General features: G+C 36.2%; 1 protein-coding gene across 1 annotated transcript in view; it reads right to left on the minus strand.

The window, feature by feature from the left end:
- The window catches only part of LOC116163984 (transcription factor collier-like), a 43,129-nt gene extending 35,191 nt beyond the window's left edge, over nt 1-7,938 (minus strand). Inside the window, exon 1 of the mRNA XM_031478111.1 lies at nt 7,118-7,938. Coding sequence (XP_031333971.1) covers nt 7,118-7,251 — 134 coding nt within the window. The 5' untranslated portion in view covers nt 7,252-7,938. The remainder of the gene's footprint in view (nt 1-7,117) is intronic.
- Nucleotides 7,939-21,581: the final 13,643 nt, after the last annotated feature.

Genomic DNA, 21,581 nt, shown 5'->3' on the forward strand with positions numbered 1-21,581 from the left:
AAAGGAATTTAAGGTTACTGTTACACCATCCAACCTAGACTTCTGCGGCACCAATTGAGATCCATCTTGAGCCGAAAGTGGGCTTCTCTGTCAAGCTCGAAGTAGTGACGAGGGAATGCTTGATTCAACCAGGGGGTATAACCATATCGCTGGATCGGCTTTTTCAAGTTGTCGAGTGTCCAAACTACGAAGATGAGATTCCATTGTAGTATATAATTCCGATTTCGATTCCGTTGTTTACGTTGGTCTTGAGCTGGAGAAGTTTCCGATCGGACACTTGAATCAGCAGGTCCGTTTGCCTATAAAATGTGATATGTGGTCGTCAACGCTCCTTCCATTTTCAAGTGTGTGAAATGTGAAGACATAGGAATCCTGACTCTCATACTCCAGATTCAGTTCCTCTTCCGAAGCATCACCCTTCAAAAGCATTTCTTCAATGTCTGAATTGCATTTGGGAAATGTCGAATTCCATTCTTTAACCATCCTCCATTGGGCATCGCAGTCGAAATTATTTCTTGACGAATGATTCAGCTTCTCTTTCAACACGTTGAGCGCTACGCACAAAATGAGCCCTGGCAGTTGCCCTTAATTTCTTGAGCGATACTTATTTTCCAATTATTTAAATTTCTAATGTTTCTAATATTCAACAACCACTAACATTTATAAAATTCATCCATTTTTATTTTTTTCTCGATAACGGTCACAGATTCGAAAAAAATTACAAGAAACCAAAAAGTTTATAAACAAACCAGGTAAGAATAAGAAAATAAAATTTTTGTTTTATAATGGTACCAGTGGCTTACCGAAAGAAGTTCAGGGCTAGAAAATGGAACATGAACCCTGAAGAAACAACACCATGTAGACACTCACTACCCTTGGACAGGAGAAAAAACTCGTTTAACATCCTGTTGATCGGTAAGTAAACATTTGCGGACCTATGTTATAAACTATTCATCATTTCGTAGTTACATCATATTTAGGAACACCCTGTATATAAAAAAAGCTCTATTTCCCTTGGTTCCGCCATATCTTGAGATGGACTTTGCTGATTTAATTCATCTTCTTTTAAGTTTTCTGATTGCTTTGTAGAAGGTTGTTACGAAGAAAAAAGTAAGAAACTTGCGCATAAAATTGAAAAATTTCAAAAAACGTTGATTTGAGCTTCGCGTGTTTGTCAGTCCGCGCGTTTGACAGATGGCGCGCTGCAAGTGCGAATGTTCTTTAATAGCTACACCTGTCCGCACCTTAGATCATAATATTCCATAAATCAGTCATTAAATCTGTGCCAACATCTGTGAGAGATAGCTATACAGTGGAATACTGATCATGCGCACTGAGTTGTCTGTCCAATTGACATTCCCTGAATTTCAGTGGCGTGTTATTTTCAACACTTACGTGGTTTTAAGTTGTTGTGCGTAGAAACTACGAGTAGTTTTTGCGTGGTTCATTTGTGGTAATCATAGTAGTACAAAGAGTGTAATTTCCTTCCATGGGTAAGTTACAAAATGTGTGCTTTGTAGGTTCTAGGTTTACTATTTTGGTTGTGGCAGATGAGTAGCTTTTAGGTTAAGTGACACAAGAACAGTTTGACTGTACGTATTTAATGCTAAAACGTCGAAGAATCTACAACATTCCATTACCGACATCTCGATCGATTTAGAAAAGGTGCCCTTTGTCTTAATATTATGCCTCGTATTATGCAGTTTATCATAACTATGAAACATGAAACCGAAGAGATTTTAAAAACGCCACACCATCCTCTGACTGCCACAGTCACATATAGGGGGGAGTAAAACTGCACAACCATATACCTGGTGCGCATAAGGCCTGGTGTGTCACAAAATTTGCATTCGTTGTGCATTTATTAGAACATTCCCTATACACAGTGGACGACTTTTTAACTTTAACCACTAATTTTTAATCTTTAATTTAATTTTCACAACATCATTTGACAACCACACAACGATTTATAGTTATAAATATAAATTTATATTTTGTTTTTGATTTGAATTTTGAATTTTTATTATAATTGGCCAGTAAGTACTGACAGGTATCTAAGTCCTGTATTTTTCTTTAAATGAAAAATTAATTATCTATGAAAATGAAATTCATAAATTATGGACTGCAGCAATGACTATCACCTAGCTGAGTAATTGATGCGGAAATAACTCGATAATACTAACCTAATGCTGAAGCCGGAAGACCGGTATTTCGTTGTTGCGAATCGATCGATTTATAAAAGGACACGGAAATTCCTAAATTATCATCTTCAGGGATGGCTTTCAGTTATCAGACTAAACGATGCAATACAAAATTAATGCTTAAAACCGGAAGGATATTGTTGAGATCTTGATTGATTTATACAAAACTTAAAAGGCGCTCGCACGACTGATAGTTAGTGAAACAATTTGAGAATCAAAAAATGCGCTAAAAAGGCACTCGTATTATTATTTATTATTTCATAATAATATGTCATATGTCAAAATTGGACGCGCGACAAAAGATCGCATAGTAAATAATAGCTTTGCTTCACACTTGTTTTAATTAATATTTTTTTGGTATTTAAATTTGGTAACAGCGCAAATTGTAAAATTCCAATAAGAAACTGTTTTTCATTATAAGTACTATACATATAAGTGTCAGAAACCACCACCAGAATATTTATGAGGAGTTGTACACAACTTCCAATTACAAATTTGAAGCGTGACACTACCAAATTTAAATACTAACAAAATATAAATTTAAAAAAACAATAAAAGATTAAAAGTAAAAACATTAGAAACAAAAAAATAAAAAAAAATAAAAAAAATATTGATGACAAGACAATGACCGCTACTATCATATATCCACCAGTATTTTCACTCCTAGCCCTAAGACTGAATGAAGTGTGAAGGAAGGCCACTACGCGTCCTTTTATCGCGCGTCCAAATTTCATGCGTCCTGATATCCGCGTCTTTTTTTCGCGTGTCCAAATATCCACGTCCTTTTGTTGCGAGACCGCTTTAAAGGTTGCTAAGTACCTAACGTTACTTCAAATTTGACATACAGTGAATTTTTTTTAAATGCGAACATAGGAATTTGTATGCAATGTAATTTCCCTATGTTCGATTTTAAAAAAAACACATCAATCTATTGAGTAGTTCAAATGAGTAGTAGATACAATTGACAGCTGTCACATTTTTAAAAATACCGCCGTCCAATTTAATTACGAAATCGGTTAGGTTAATGCTTAGAATGTCAAGGAGGACACTTCGAACATTTATTGTAATTGTTTTCGTTATTTATTTTCTTATTTTCTGCATTTATGTATTGATCAAATTAGTATTAGTATTAGGTGCACATGACCTACAAATAATTGAAGGTTGGTTCACAATGAGTTGTGGTGTCAGTGCGTGACCTGTGAGGTCAAGTTATCGTAAGTTTAAGAAAAATGTATCCTAAAGTTGCTATGCACTCACATGGCTTATTTAAAAAAATCTTACCGAGTCATAAAGACTATAGAGTTCCTGTTCATAGTCACACAAGTTGCGCGTTTTGGGAATGTGAACCGCGCACACCTCATAGATTGATGTGTTTTTTTTTAAATTGAACATAGGGAAATTACATTGCATGCAAACTCCTATGTTCGCATTTAAAAAAAACTCACTGTATAATTAAACTATAATTTGGAACTGAAAAAAAAAACTCTCCAATCGCTTTCTGCAAATGCAAAGATCGTATCCTTTGCTGGAAGCTTTCACAAACGCACGTAGTTTACAGTAGCTATGCTGCCAAATCTGATCCATTTTTTAATGGCAGTATTGATTAAAGTTTTTAATCAATGCCTCAAAGGGTAGATTTAAATACCTACCTTTTCCTGCATATTACATGTACGATGCATTTAAGACTTTATTTGAAAGATGCTTCCTAATCCACGCCAACAACTTCTCATATTCTTTATATTAGGCATTTGCATTTGAATTTTTCAGGTACCAAAGTGTCTTCTGCTGCTGCAATAAGCCACTGAATGGACAGTGTATTATCTTCTTCCGCAATAAGCAAACGCCCATGGCATTCATGGAAACGAAAAATTAGCCTATTTGGAAGGTATTTGAGTATAATGTCAATATATGATTTTACTTTATTTCCCTCTGACTTTGTTAGGTATGTTGGCACAGATACTCCTTATTAAAAGTAGGGACCTAATTGGGAGGCTATATCTTATAGTCGTACATATAATGATCTAAGGTCTGCATCTACCCATCAAAAAATTAAGGTTACAAATCAGGTTTTGATTTTTGGAGGTCCAGCGGGGTTTTGACACCCTGTAATATTATTTTGCTACAAAATGAGAAATAAAAAAACTTTTGAAAATTTAACTGTTTAATCCCTGGTTTAATCATTTCTTAGTTTATTTATTTATTTCTATTTTTATTTTTGACCTTTATCTTAAAGTGGGCGGTTTTCAGCCAAGATTTAAACCTACCCAGAATTAGAAAACTGATGCGGGTGCAATTGCAACTGCACATATCACTACACTAGAACTGTGATTAGTTCAAATAGATTTAACGAAAACGTTTAGAGCAGTAGTATAGGTTCAAATCGAGGTTCATATAAAACTATTCATGAAAGTTTAAGTTTGGAAATAGAATGGCACTGCAGTATGAAAGATAATAATTCTGAAATTTATGTAGAACCGAGTGAGAGTGAGAGTGCACTTAGAACATCAATGGAAAATTCGAATTTTTAAAAATTTCAGGTAACTTTTTATACTCGTGATTTTTGAGAGTATAAACTTGCGGAACTGTTTGTAGGTGCAAATAGAATTATTAAAAAAAATTTCAATATCAGTTACATAAATGATTAATAGCTCCTTATTTGAAAATTGATTTCGTGGAATAGTCTTGTCGAATGACATTCGATAAAAAAACTTTCTAGTAAAATTTTCGTCATTCAAGTTTATTTTATTTTATTATCCCTCGCTTGTTTTGGGCCCTCAACAGGCATGCGCCCAATTACAGAGTGACCCGCATAATGCTATTTAGAGGTGCCTCTGCAGAAGGTCTTAAGATGGTCTATACTACTCCGGTATTTACCTTACGAATTAGGAAAACTGCAGGAAAACCTAATTCGGAGTAGCCGGTAGAATGCTCGGAACTGGCCTAAGGTAATTTCCATCTCCGCCACAGATGAAAAATTCACCTCAACCCAGGTTCGAACACCCGACCTTCGGATTTATAACCCAATGCTCTTACCACTGAGCCATAAATCCGTAAGTTGGTTGGTTTTTGGGCAATTTTCCTGATGACATTTGTTTTTAAAGGATCACTCACCTTCGCCTTTTAATTTTGTGTCATGACAAGTGCCATTTGCAGAATTGCCAACTAACATGTCACTCTGTGATGTCTTGTTAATGTTGTAATGTAAATTCTTTGATTTTTAGCGCATTTTTGAGAAAAATACGCTATTATATTCGTTATGGCTGTCTGGCTGGCTGTCCGTCTGAGATCTCAGCAATTACAATAGCTAAAGACTTTGCTAATAAAATACTGATCTGCATTACCAAAAATCCGCTTTCATCATGTTTATGCTGATTTACACGTTAACAACTTGTTTCTAAATGTATCCCTCGTAATTTCCTTCGACAAACAACATTACTATGGGGAAGAACGTATCCATGGGTCAACGAAAAAATTACAGGATGAAAACGATACAACTTTAATCTGAAATCTGGCATAATTAGTCATTGCTAAATAAATACTTGCAACCAATAATGCCAGATTTTGTTATAAAAAATAGTGTTCATTATTTACGTGAAATTTGCAATGAAATTTTGTGTAGGTTTTTGCGCACTTACGTGAAAATTGTGTATAACACCTTTCTGTATTTTGTAAATAAAAATATTGATCTTCTTTTGATAGCTTTATAAACCATTATGTATGTCATACAGTTTCAACCTTTTTAATTAATTGATTTTACCGTAATACGGAATTTACAATAAGTCTACAGTGAAAATTTCCATACTATTCTTCTTTGCTTTCCAATTTTAGCGACAGTGCAGAATGGAAAAATAGGTATCTATTTGTTTTGCGGGACAATTATTGAAGTAGGTAACCGATAAAGCTTTTGCGTTTATACACGAGACAATTTCGCAAAAAATTATACCGTTTTGCAATTACTTTATGGCATATCGACCGCGATTTTAATTATTACGGCAGAACTAATGGTTACGTAACGTATTCCTGATAAATTAATACTCTGCGGTGTATGTATTTATAGGATTCGCAAATCAGATAATGGTAGTGTTTATGTCAGTTTTTTGTTCGTTTATTTCACGCGCTCAATTGAGTGCGTTATATAACGAACCCGGCGCAGTAACGGCGCCAATAGACGGGTGATTATATTGAAATACTGTCGCCTAAAACGAAATATCTGTGGTGATATATGTTTGCCACCCCACTCACATAAAATAGGCTATTTATTTGATAGGGATGCTGAAATGATTGTTATGTTAATGTATCGCAAAGTAAATCTTTAACTACCAATTATAGTGTGTTTGAGTTACGGCATTACCTTAGGTACCTTACGAAGGTATGGTTACGTGAGAACAATTTATTTCGTCATAATTAAGAATGGCGAGGTGATGTTTAAATTTGTCGTCGAACGGATAAAAATGTAAAACGTTTGCGTTAATGGAATATTTGGAGGGACGATAAGCTAACACCAAAATAAATGGCTGCCTCCTAAATCTTTAAATTTAATCCTTGTTTATTCACTTTGCAAACAGCGTAACAGGTACGCAAATTAGATTTATTCTTAAACATACAGGGCTTCTTTTAGCATTCAATATATAAGAATTTAATTAAAGTTTTACACTTGATGGGTTAAAATTCCGGCACGTGAAGGTATTTAAAATTTGGGTAAGGGATTAACGGAAGAAAAGGGTTACAGCTACCGTTCGAGCTGTTTTTCAAATTCTTTAGAAATATCGTTCTTGATTTATGACTTTTCGTTAACTTTCAGATAACACAACATTCCATTATGTGCAGCTTTTATAGTCGCACGACGCTAGGGTTGTATTTTAAATGATTTTCCTGCCGGCGATTTTAATAATTTCTATAAAGTGGCGTTTACTCACCCATTTTGATCTTGCATCGATGGCTGCATCCACGCTCGCGTGGTGGTGAGCGGTTCCTCTTTAAGGCTGGGACCACGTGGTTGGTGATGGTGGTGTAGGCCCGCCGCATCTTGATGGTGATGCAATCCAAACATGAGTCCAGGTCCGGGTACTCGTGGACCGCCGGTGCCAGGATAAAGTTTGCGTCCCCAGGCGGCGGCTACCGGGTCCAGATCAGGCGCCGGCAGTGATAAGGCCGGCCAAGGAGACGCCGTCGGATAACCGCGCTCCGCGGGGTTGCTCTCGTCGGACCGCGTCTTGGCGGCTGTCTTCTTGACGCCGGGGATAATGTCTTATATATACTTTTAATTTGTATCGCTTATTAAATGACAAGTGCACAACCACGAATCATTTACGAAGCCACTTCAATTTCTCGTTTCGATATCACAAATTTAAAGTACCTACTAAATGTTTGATAATTTTAACACTCACAATATCATACTCCCGAAAGATAGATGACAGTTGGGCCAGAGGCTCGCGAGAGACCACTTGTGCGCGAAGCCAACAAGCGGATAAACACGACTGGGACGCTGATAAGCATCGAATGGTCGACTAGCAATTTGACGGTTTGCGACCTCTCGGGGGTGGAGAGGTGGATGTTCTGTTGCTCGCAAATATTACAGTACAGAAGCGGTCGCTGAGTTTCCTCCCCAGGGTTGATTCCCGCCACACCTCCAGAGACCGACGGCTCTGGAAAGACGCCAAGCGTCGGTCGGTATGAATCGTATCGAGTGAGGGTGGAAGGCTGCTCCCGACGCTCAACCCTAGCGATTGTAACCAACCGCAAGAGACACGGATCTTCTCCGGCATCCAATGAAAGTGCGTTATATCAGGTTTGGGTACACCCCACGGTGTCATAGCATTATCAACTACTTTCTCAACGGAGAAGGGATAGGACTCACCGGGGTTGCGCGGCTCCAGAAGGGCAGCTTCCCGCTGTGCTGGCCTCTGGCGTTGCAACACTCAAGCACATATTTATCCCGCGAATACAGGGTGCAGTAGCTACGATTGTTGTGGACGTTTTGCTGGGCGCCACACCGTTTGAGAAACCGCAAACAGGTGCTAGCGCGGTCGAAATGTTTGGCTAATTTGACATTCAAACTTTCGGGATCTTTTGCGTACTTGTCGGAAAAACGTTTACGAGATTTTATTAAAATATACGCAATTGAAGATGCAGAATTATTCCACTAACTTGTTTGACCACTCTGTTTGTGTTAACGTTAAAATAATGATTTTTATCTACACATTGTAAAGGCATCATCCTTTGATTACTAATTGAACGCCACGAAACCTTATTAAGGAGTTGCTAAGAGAATTACACAAAAAATTGTATTCAGTTTATAGACCTGTAATAAGTAATACAAGTGCTGATATTTAATTGTTCAGTTTTCCATTAATTTTGCGTTCAATTAAAATAAGCTTATGGAGTTATATGAATAAATTATACTTATCCTACTCTAACAAATTTACCAATTAATGATATTTCATGTTTTTAATTCAACAAAACTCTCACAAAATACCATTCTTCTGGAACTTTTCATTCGTAACACACCATTAATGAAATTGATAGCGATGTTAAAGGACCGGTGCCATAAAATAGTTATACCTACTTCTGCTAATCACTTTTAAATTATTTGAAAAAAGACAAAGCATTACAGCATTTTTGTAAACTTCTCCTAATTCAATTAGTAAAATGAATACCTTTTTTTGAAATTTCGAATTTATCTCGGCAAGAATACAGCCAACGGTCGCAGTGACCCGTTCGAAACGTTAGAAAATACTTTATGTACGAATCAGGACAGTTTTGTTACTTTTAAACTGCATTATTAATTGCAATTCGACGTTTCGTTCCGTCAAAAAAATATCGTATTAAGGTTCGTGTAGTTCTAAAGTGTTTACTAAAACTTTGTGCCGTTTCACATAAATTTAGTTATTCAAATTTGTAGAATGGAATTCCGACACGCCTGTATAGGTACTCAAACTACTCAACGTGTTAAAATTTTAAATCTTTTTGTACCTTCATTTTGTGCTTGTTCTTTTGCCATATCATCAATATTTTGTGCTCTTTTGGTTTTCGAGTTATTTGCAAATCTCTCCCCACGCGCGTACTCGCGATGTTGTGAGGTTAGCTATTTTCTCTAAACTTTGTGCACAGTTCGGAACTATATCACAGGGACCAATGATGATCACTACGGCTAACTGGGATTTTGGCCTATAATGACTAATTTCTAATTTCATCCAATTTGGAATTTGATACCTACTTATTTTATTGTAATCTCTGAATTAACCATGAACAAACACGCCGCAGAGGTTAGGTATAATAAATGAAGCTTTATTAAATAGAAAAACTAACGATTTAAACTTACTCTTCTACAGTCTGATTTGTTGTTAATTTATGTTCACAAATAGGCAAATGGTATTACATGCTGATATCAGTCCATCAGAAAATTTTGTATCGCGAATGTATCAAGTAGCTACATTTCTTAAGCTATCACCCACTAGACACCGATTGTACTAATAATTTCTTCGCATTTCATACAGAAATGTCCTCCTACATTAATGCATTTTACTTCGTTTGTCCATTTTAGTTTTTTTGTTCGACAATTGACGCAATTTGCGTTCGCTATTCATATATCTTTATCGAGAGCAGCTATCGGGAAGACTGACTGCAGAAATCTTGGAAAAGTTAGTATACTTTACCGTAACTGAGATTGATGACCGACCGCCCCAAAACAAATATTCTATCATGTTTTTCGAACTGCGTAGGGTCTTCCGTCGTGTGTAAGTTGGTAAAAAAAAAAGTAAAAAACGATATAGGTTTGTAGTGGCGCCCACCACAGAATTTTTTATTTTTATTCGTGCGACCCAGGGTGCGACCTAATATGTATCAACTCGTACATCTCGAGTAGGTACCCTTAAATTGCTAGCAAATTTAAAAAAATGTGACATCTATCTTAAAACCTTTTAATTATTTTTGTCCTGATAAACATGATTCATTAGAAAAATGTTATGAAGCTTGATTGTACACTCGGCGTTGATGATTGCAAATCAGTAAACGAAATCTGGTTTTAACACTACTTGCGGTGTGTTGTACCGGAGAAGCAATCAAAAGAGCAATTTACGTTTTAATTTAAAATATTGAGAATACTAGGTGTAGTACAGTAAAGGCATTATCTACATATTCGAAAAACTTGACAGTTTGTCAAAACTGTAGGGGTTGATTTCTCAATAAATTTGATTTGATTAGTAGAACATTAGGTATTCATAAATGTGATCCTAACTACGAGTATTTTTGGTCTTTCGTTCGAAAACAAAAATCCATTGCTGATCTGCCATCCACAATGTTTTATGGTACTTCCAAATCAGAGCTGTGGAAATGATATCGTGAACTTGTTTGGCAGACTACTTGAGTTCCGTATGTACATACACGCGCTACAGCCACAAACAATGTTCTAAACTCTGTTAGTACGTCCTGCATAAGTATAAGTACCTAATCTAAAAATTACTAACAAAATTATCCTGTCAAAGATAAATGGATTAAGGGTTAGTCTGTCCTCAGGCCCTGATGGTATTCCCTCTTACCTGTTGAAACAATGTCAATTTCCTCTTCTCGGTCCTCTTCAAATATTGTTTACTAGATCTCTTAGTGAAGGGTTTTTCCCTGACATTTGGAAATTCAGTTATATGATTTGATTACTATCTACAAAACCAAGAATAAAGCGGATATGTCCAATCATAGGGCTATATCGATTATGTCAGTAATACCAAAATTGTTCGAAGGTATTATAACAAATACTTTATTTCCATTACTTAAAAGCACTATAATTGACGAACAACATGGTTTTTTCTCTAGTCGTTCCACAAACACCAACCTTTTAACTAATCAGCATTATATTCTTAGTTGTTTTGATGAAAATACGCAATTAGATTCCATATATTTTGACTTCTCTTAAGGCATTTGATAGAGTAAACCATAACATCTTGTTATCTAAACTTTCTCTCGTTGGTTTATGTGATCCAATATTGTCATCGCTTCGTTCTTATCTCACAAACAGAATTCCTCGCAGAATTCAAATGGTGAAATATAAAAACTTCATATCTAAACCAATATATGTTTAATTGTTCCTAAGTTTGGTCTCCCTATATTCCATTCCTATTTCAAAACTGGAAAGGGTGCAGCACAAATTTCTTCGTTTCTTCAGGTTTAGGTAACGTCTGAATTCATTTGCATACCATTCTTACCTCTCCGTTCTTAAGGTATTAAGCATTAATACTTGCTTGCTCGTCGTCAGTTTCTCGATTTTGTCTTTTTTTTATAAACTTCTAAAGGGTTGTATTCATTCGTCACAATTGGTGCAATTGATAACATTTAATATTCCTGGAAGAACTCTTCGGTTTGGTCAATCTTTTAGTATATTTACAACACTCCCCGATTATAAGAATGATACGTTTCGTAAACTCCTATCCGCAAATTGAAATAATGGGTGTTAGTTTATCTGAACTTTGTTGTTACTAAATGATGTCGACAAATCATACTACCAATGTTAGTTTAGTTAGTTTATTACTGCTCACTGTATTTATTTTTAATTTCCTTTTTCCAGTAATTTAAGCATAATTACCTTCTGTATATGTGAATTGTACACAAAACTTTAATTTTTTGGGGCTTCTCCCGTAAGACTTAATAAATAAATAAATAAATAAGTAAACCGTGAAGATAGATAGATATATAGATCGATAGATCTTTATTGTGCAGAACGTATCTGTGCAGTTACACTCGTCGCCAATTAATATGAATAATAATATACCTATAATGAAAACATGTCATGATGTAAATGAAACCGGTTTTTGGGTACGTCGTTTAGTTTCAATAATTTTGTTTCTTTATTTTGGATGCCGCGGAGATGTGTATAATCGAGATCATTTCGGTCAACACTAGGGCTATTTAGTTACCAGTGCACATTCGATATAATGTCCCTTCGGCATCGTGAGATTTGTTAGTACGGCATTTTGTGGATGGTCATTAGTTCGATCAGGACCATAGCCAGGGTAAAGTAGTAGAGGCAGCCAACAGTTTTCCAGGTGGTGCTTAAAAAACAAGATACGATGAATTGCGTACGGTTTTCAGTAGGTAAGGGAATTTATTTACACTCAACTCACATTCGGAACCACGACTTTTAATCCGGCTCATAATCAATAGCACTGATCCTTGAAGTCGTAGAAGTCGATTGCCGAAAGTTTAACATCACTGTCTCTTAGTTCTCAAGTTAGACGAGGAACAGAGGGAATTCGATTTTTCAAATTTTTGAATTTACTGAGTACCCTCTGCAAATTAGCTTTTTATGTTCTCTCTTTCTCAAAGAGTCGCAATGACAAATTTAAATATATCGCCCCCAACCCGTAAGACCACATACATGGCACAATGAACTGGACAACAACAAACGAAATAATTAAATAGGTATAGTAGTAGTGCTTTCGTCGCTAAAGGCTATTAACAAAACCCTACTAGCCTATTAACTAGGTCAAAGGCAAACTCATTAAACGCGGCAGTATACTGCTCAAAATTTTAACGTCTTAGTTTGCTGCCCGTGAAACTAAAAAGGAGTTTGGACGCTGTTTCCGTAGGGAATCAATCAATCTTTATTTAGCCACCAGTTTGGAAAAACTTTTTACAAATTAAAGAAAAAAATAAAAGTAAGATTCATCAAGAATGGAAACATGTCCTTCTATTCTGTCATGCTGTGTCAGGATGTGATACCACATCCAGTCTATTCAGAAAAGGGAAAGTTAAGACTACATATATTGATAAATTAAGAACGGTAGTAGAAGATTCTTTTGTGATTGCATTGCGTGGTCAATCAAGAAATGAAACATTGGATGAAGACAGATGTACCACCAATACACTGCTAAAAAAAAGTCAGCAAGCAATTGGCGACCCTACCCCCAACATCAGCTAGCCAACAGGGCTTCCATGTATCTCACCAAGTTCAAAAATTGCTTGGAAATGATTTGGATCCGTGTCAGTGGCGATGGAGTTTGGTTGACCATTCACTGCAACCTACACCAAACACCCCTCTACCGGCACCTGAGAGAATCGTGCATGTAATTTCTTGCATTTGTAGGCAGTGTTCTGACTGTAATTGTGAGGGTAAACGAGCAGCCTGCTGTGTTCAGCAATATGTAAGGGATTGTCATGCATAAACTCGACAGAGGTGGACATGCATAAATAGGAGATTTTTTTTTTTGCCGGCGGTTAGTGGAATATGGTCAAAAAAGTGAAAATCGCTCGCCATTTTGCAAGGTGCACAGCATGCACGAATGTTGATTTTTGATAATGTTGTTACTGACTGCTTATAGTTCGTCTCACCTTGACTTTACAGTACAGGGAACATGGCACCAAGCGATCCTTATAAGAGTTCTTAGAGCGGCATTGCTGATTTTAGTTTGATTGCTAATTGTCATGATTTCCAACGTGAAATTTTTTATATATTTTTTTAATTTTTTTAAATTTTTTTAAAATTTTTTTATTTTATTGCCTTTATTTTATAGTGGGCGGAGTGTTAGAAATTTGCTACTTTTCCCAATCAACCCGCTATACAATCACAATCAGCCATGTCTTACCTGGGATTCGAACCCAGGACCCTTGTAGCCAAAGTTAGAGCTTCTAACGTAAGCTCATCTGAGCTACGCAGATCGGCATTTGCCGGCATTTTAAGTGAGCCGTTCGAGATTCATCGCTGAATGGATGCTATGTATGGTAACAACAGTTTCAGCTACACTACAGTCAAAATGTGGTCGGCACGGTTCTGGAAAGTACTTGTAGCTATAACAATGTGCGACCAGGACCATGCAATGTGAAGATTACGGAGAAGTGAATGATTCATATTTCCCTTGCCGAGCACTCTCCCCAGACACACCGTTTTCCAGATATTTTGACATATGCCATGGATATTTTTCTTCCAGACGTTCCAAAAGTATATTATTTTATACGTAGATATATGGATACATATGGGATTAGTAATTTATCGCTCTGAATGGGTGGTACTAAAGACAATCGGGCCTTACTTCAGGTTCGTTCTGATAAAATCGGCTATAAATTTCGATACCTACGCAAATAGAAAGTAATCCAATTTATTGAAACTTACAGCTTAAAGTAGGATATATGTAATAAGAAAATTAAAATAATGGTATGAAGAAATTAAATCTATTGAAATGCAAATTCAAGTCTGGCTCATTTGCGAATAGGAATGCTAATTTATTTGATTGAATTGATTTAACAAAAAACGTTTTCGTGCTCATTATTTTGATGTTAAACTTTATTTCGAAACAACTAGTAGAGATGTATATAAAGCCCTGCATTTAACGAAAACTTCTCCCTCGCTATGCACCGAAGTTAAGGATGCGTTAAGCTCAATTTTCTTCATTAGAGTCGATCTGCATTCCACCCCCTTGCAATGCTTGGCTGCTCTCTTATTTCCAACAACTACCTTTTTTATTAGCGTTATAAATTTGTTTAATTGGTCTTTCATGCAAACTATGTCGCTTAATTTTTATTGTCAAACTTGATTTGCTTTTCAGAGTAAATTTTATTACATTTAGACTATCGGATGTAGTTACTTGTGTTCGCTATTATACTCGTAGTATTAAATTATAGTTTTCGCGCCTTGCTATTTCTGATCTGTGTAAATATGGCAACACAATGAGGTCCGTGCAGTTAGCAGAACATTACCGGCACAAAATTGGAGACTAGGTGGACTGGTTAGTGCTACGTTTATGCCGGTTTGTGCCGTAAAAGTTTGCTAGCAAAACATACATTTTGGAAATTATTTCGATTTTTAGATGTTCTGCTAACTTCGCACACTTTTGTCGGCACAAATCTCGAGAGTAGGTGGATTGGCTCGTGGATTGGCTAGTACTACGTCGGCTTCTTTGAATTCGTCGGGTTTTCCTTCTTCAATCGATAAAGGAATATCGAGCGACAAGTCCAAGTTATCTTCATCAGATTCGTCCAGTGCAAGGTCTAGTGTCACTTCATTGAATATTTTTCGCAGATACCGCAAGTCACGGAGCATTTTAACTCTGCTTTTCTGCATCCGCAGGCGCAACTACAGTTGGTCTTGCACTTGCATGATAAAAAAGCAAGTAGTGCCTTGAGAACAGGATCTTCCAAAGAAGTTCAGAGGTGATGCCAGTTTGGGTTTTAATTGTCCTCAATTTTAATAATTCGAACAACTTGTCCAATCCGATGGATGCGTGAAGCACAAATTGCACAAATTACGTTTGTGCCGATTTGTGCTGTAAGCAGTTGGCTGAAAAGATATCACACTTTTGTCAAAAAATAATTAGCTTTTGCCGCATTATTAGTGGTGCTTCTCACCCCATATTTCTAGGGTCGCCATGGATTTCGGATAGCGATCCAAAACAAGGTCTATTTGCTTCCAATGATTTAAAGTGTAGAGTTCAAATCTGCTAAATCCGATTGCAAAACCTGAAATAGTCGGCGGGGTTTCAACCAAAGCAGCTCTACCAACCCAACCCACTATACATTTACAAATATCCATTCCCGAACTCGGATTCGAACCGGGGACACTCTTTATGTTGCCGTTGCTATACAAAACATGTGTGTTAGCGTATTTTCCTAAAAGTGAAAAATCGCTATTGGCTGCATTTTGTCGTCCGTCCGATTTCGGCGATATAGGGTTCATTTGAAAGGGCTTGGTCCAAGGATTCCGTACATAAATATTTTTTGGTTTTGCGCATGCGCAGTGTCAAAAATTACGATTAGCGCATGTGCAATGCTAACTGTTTTGTTTATGAAGATATGAAACTTTATATGTAAACACTACGAATATAATTATAATTAACGACGTTTTCAAAATGTTGTTTTGCGCATGCGCATTGCCAACTAAAATTACAAAATGTATAACATATTAAAACAAACCGACACATTTAAAAAACACATTAAAAGATACATTCTAAAATTGTGACGAACATGCAATAAATATTTTAAAAGGTTTCAAATGTTTAAGTATTCATTTAGGTGATAGTACGCTTTTTCTACTAGAAATTGTTTTAATGCAAATCTAAATTTTTGGTAGGTTTTAATGGACTTAATATTTGGCGGTAGTGCATTAAAAATTTGACACGTTCGAAACGTTAAATTTTTTTGAAACAATGATGATCTGTATTTGCCAGGGTTTAAGTACATCTTCTGTCGAGTATTGTAAACATGTTCAGGATTAAAAAAAAACGATTTCTTTCTAAACCCTAAGCAACATATCTCCAGAATGTAGGTGTCTATTACCGTCAATATCCTTAATTCTTTGAAAATCGGTCTGCACGACGTATTGAAAGGTAAAGAGCATATAATTCTAATAGCGCGTTTTTGCAGAACAAGTATGCGCTGAACGTGAGTACTGCCACCCCAAGTACATATATTGTACCGAATATGAGAGTGAAAGTTGGCGTGGTACAAAGTCAGTAACGTTGATTTGTTGCATAGCTTCTTAAGAACGCTTAAAGAATAGCAACAGTTTCTAAGTGATTTGCAGACAGTGTCAATGTGAGCAAAGCCAAGTCAGAACTTACAGTAAGCCCAAGCATTTTGGTTGTCTTACAGCACTTGAATTCATTTAAATCATATTTTTTTAAGCCAAACGGAATCACAGTAGTTTTGGCAGCGTTAAGTATGACATTATTGTTGCTGCACCATGTGCTTAATTTATCTAGCGTGAGCTTTATTTGCAATTTCAAAGACATTATACAACGTGATTTAATTAATATGTTTGTGTCATCAGCATATGATGTAATAAATGTAGAATCGCCATCATCGCCCTCTTTCAGATACGAAACCATGTCATTGCTGTAAAGAATAAATAGCGTCGGACCGAGAATTGAGCCTTGAGGAACTCCTGTTAAAATGGGCTTAGACAAACCACGCTGACCCTGAGGTAATTCAACGAATTGCGTTCTATCTCTAAGATAGGATTCAAACAAATTGAGAGTAGTACCTCGAATGCCGCATTGAAACATTTTGCTAATTAATTTCTTGTGGTCAACGGTATCAAAAGCAGCTGAAAAGTCAATAAATAAACCAACAGTTAAAAGACGCTTGTTATCTGCAGAAACCGCTTCTGCAATATATTGACGTAAAGCTGTATCAGTCGATCTGCCTCTCATAAAACCATGTTGAGAATCATTGATGATATTATTTTTTGTTAAATAATTGATAAGTTGATTATTAATTAGATATTCTAGTACTTTAGAAAAACTAGAAAGCAGACTGATTGGTCTGTAGTTACATACATCACTTGGGTCACCTTTTTTTAACATTGGTTTCACAATTGCGGTTTTTAAACGACTTGGATAAACACCATATGTAGACACTTCGAATAAAAGTAAAACTAATGCCCATTTCAAAATCTGTTTGTTATTTTTTATATACGATCGACTATTTTTCATTAAACTGTATAGACTTTGACGATAAGGGGCCCATTTGAAAAAGAATGGTGTAAGGATCTCGTGCCTACCGGTATTTTTCCCTGGTCTTAGCAGTAATATTATTAGGAGGAAAATACGCTCTCGTCGTTTATGTTTGCATAATGACATTTTAAACTTGTTTAATTTACTGTCTTGTGCCAGAATCTTTGTCTGTTAAAACGTTTTCAAGTACAACGTCAACACAGTGTCGTTTCTAGATTAGCTTTGGTTTCATAGCCTTATGTGGTTTAAAGTAATATATAAAGTGTATATAAATCGCATCGTCTATGATATTACTTTTCTGCACCCATATATGGGTGGTAAAGTGTTGTTTTCGTCACAGAAAAAAATCTGCTGTCGTTGTTGGTCGTCGTCCGGCTTGCTAGCACGATAACTCAAAATTTATAATGGGATAAATTGCGTACATTTTTGCAGTCCTTGCCGCTTAGAGACGGCGTATTAATTTTCAGACCAGTAGGCCGTATCCTTCTGCACATGCACTTTGATATTTATGGACCGATCTTACTGAAATTTTAACATTAGCACCCTTTACTAAATGGAAAGTGATCCATTAAATTAAACATGTAAAAAGATACCTACGTGCATGCGCAGAAGTGAGTGTCATTTGTGATCCGATCCTACTTTTAATACAGACGATCGATAAACATGTCAAAAGCTTCTTTCGCGCATGTGTAAATGTATATTTCTGATTTGTGAACTAATTTTATGTGAAATTATAATGGTAAAGGGAATCGAACATCCATGTAGTTAATTGCTACATCGCTTAGTACGAAGCATGAGAAGTAAATACAATAAAAGGAAAGTGCTGGGCCTCAACAGATGCCACCGCGCAGAAAATTTAAGTTTTGAATTCGTTTTTTCTGTGTAGTTAAGAGAGATGAAATTTTATTTTTTCCTTGAACTTAAGTTTGGATTTATTTCTTAATGTCTGATAACAAATTGATTTAGAAAAATTACCGACCTCTCTTTTTTTTGACCTAACAACGTGCGTTGAGGGGATTGTCTCCGTTGTCAACTGTGTATGATTGGTTGTTGTAATTTTTATTACCGGAAGAAGGGTTTCGCCTTAAATAGGACGTTAACAAGAAAAGCGTCGCTTTTAGCCAGTCTACGCAGTACTACGTTTCGTTGAAATTTTAAAGTCAGCTTTTTGCTACGTTCAGCACCCAGTTACGTTTCGTTGAAGAATTTATTCGCTTCTTGCGAGTTTCATTCGTTGATTATTTACCACGGCCAGTATCGAAAGATTTATTCGTTAAATGTGAGATTGAAGATTGAAGAAGTTTCGTGTGTGAACCCGCAAGCCGAATTGGCGGCTAATTATTGGTCTATGTTTTGAAGCTATGTACGCATACCTTTTTATTGGATATTACAATTTCCGCACAAGTAATGTAAGTACATAGTTAAGTCATAATTTAGAGGGTTAGCGCTGCATATAAATTAGTCACGTGCTATAGGTATAGCGGTCTTAAGTAAAATTAAAATAAATAATTACATACCAAAGAGATAAAACCCATAATAGTGATGGCTTAAAGTGATTAAATGTAACAACATAACCCTGAACATAACTGATTGATTTAACTAATAAAATTTGAAAATTAACATGTCTATCGCCATACAAGATGGCGAAAACTAAATAAAACCTAAAATTAACTGATTAATCAATTTAATTAATAATTAAATGATTAATGAATTATTTGGATAAAATATACGTCACTATTTAATAAACATTTCTGCTTTTCTGCTTAAGGGCTAACTTTACTGAAAATATGTTAACCACAATTTCTGTAGGAAATTTTTTTCTCTTTAATTTCGCTTACCACATATTTGCGGTAACTCGCTTTTGGCTGCTAACTTGGCAAGATGGCCGCGCCGGCGGTAAGTTTCGAATTGTGCATTTTACAAATTTTAGTTCTATGCAACCAAAACTACAAAATTTCAGTACTTCCTGAGTTATTTCCTGTTAAAAAGCTCCAATGACTGCCCTATTAGCAAAACATCTAAAAACTAAAATAATTTCCAAACGGTATGTTTTGCTGGTAAACTTTACCGCACAATCCACCCAAAACGTAGCGCTAATACCAATCCACCTAGTCTCGAAGTTTGTGTCGCCAATGTTCTGCTAACTTCACGGACCCGCGCTCTTCAGATATTTATTGATGTGTAGTAGGTATGGCGTGTTCAACCAAACCAGTTTAAATAGTCATTATGCCAATATAAAAGCGTATTTAGCATATTAATGCTAGGACCAGGAAAAAATACCGGTAGGCACGAGATCCTTACCCCATTCTCTTTCAAATGAGTAAATGTTCTTTATAAATGCTTTCGTAAATAGCATTGCGCATTGTCTACATTAGAAATTTCATTGAATAACTTCATAAATAACACATACAGCATGCGGTAACAGTAATTTTGAAACCGGTATTAGTTTTAGTTTCATTTAAGGTGCCTTCATATGATATTTCGTTTAACTACTTTCATAAATAAAAAAAGTCGCCATTGCGCATACACAAAAACAAATTTTAAAACTGGTGTTAGATTTGCTTGCATACCAAATGCCTATGTATTAAATTTAATTTAAATGCTTCCGTAAATAAGAAAGTTGGCATTCCGTATGCGCAAAACAACATTTTGAAAATGTCGTTAATTTTACTTACGAGTATATTCGTAGTGTTTACATACCGGGTGAATATTCCAAAACCGAACGTAGGGAATTAACATGGGAAATACGTTTTTTTACAGATCGTTGCTCCCCATGTTAACTTAGAGGGATTATAATGACACCAATCGAAAGAAGATTTTTTTTCTCATCTATTAACATACTAATTACCTAATTTTCAGTTGAGTTTCTCATTATTTTATCAAAAATTTGGCAAATAAATCCAATTACCTACCAAAATCATGTAGCCATGACTAACTAGTAAGACAAAAAGCAAATTCAAACGTTATTCAAGTCGAAATCAATTCAGTTCATGACAACTGTCATTAATTTTTTTGTAAATTGCAGTTCACTGAGGAAATAGTATATTATATACCGCGGGACTGAAGTAGTACTTTTAATCCCGAAGGTAAAGTTTACCTGAGGGATTAAGACCAGAGTTGGACTGGGTCACTGGGTCAACTGGGTCACCTGGGTCACTAAATTAAACTGGGTCACTGGGTCGCTGGGTCACGTCATACTCTTTTCAGTTAGACCCAGTGACCCAGTTGACCCAGTGACCCAGTTTGACCCAGTGACCCAACTTGACCCAGTTTGACCCAGTGACCCAGTTTGACCCAGCGACCCAATTTCACCCGGGGACCCAATTCGACCCAATCACCTAGTTTGATCGAATAACGCAGTTAAGTCAGTGCCCTCGGTTCAAGTGTACAGATTATGAAATAAATGCTTAATGCTGGTTTGTTGAAAATAATACTCGATTGCTTGACAACTGCCATTTCTGTGATGTTTGCTTTAATACTGCCGTAAAACTTTCCATGTCCCGAATTGTATTAGAATAATGTTATTTCTTTGCTTCAGGGCTTACCAGTTTGCTTACAGGTGTTCATTCACATTTAATTTTTTTCTACTAGTTAGCTTAATCCCAATAAATCTTTTCTCTAAATACTTTCATTGACTACTTGACTACAAACTATCAACAAATGCATTTGATTTTTTTAGGTATTAGTTCTCTTGAATGAAATTGGGCTACGTGCTTGTTGCCGAATATTATTGAGTTTTTTTTTAAATTAAAAGTTACTTGAAATTGTTTTGGATGATACCTAACAATAATTTAATTACTGGGCCACCGGGTCAAGACGGGTCACTGAGTAAAGCTGGGTCAAGATGGGTCAAGCTGGGTCACCGGGTCAAACTGGGTCACCGGGTCAAGCTGGGTCACCGGGTCAAGCTGGGTCACTGGGTCAAACTGGGTCAAGCTGGGTCACC

This window comes from Photinus pyralis, unplaced genomic scaffold (genome assembly GCF_008802855.1).
Source record: "Photinus pyralis isolate 1611_PpyrPB1 unplaced genomic scaffold, Ppyr1.3 Ppyr1.4_LG2, whole genome shotgun sequence".
Classification (NCBI taxonomy): Eukaryota; Metazoa; Arthropoda; class Insecta; order Coleoptera; family Lampyridae; genus Photinus; species Photinus pyralis.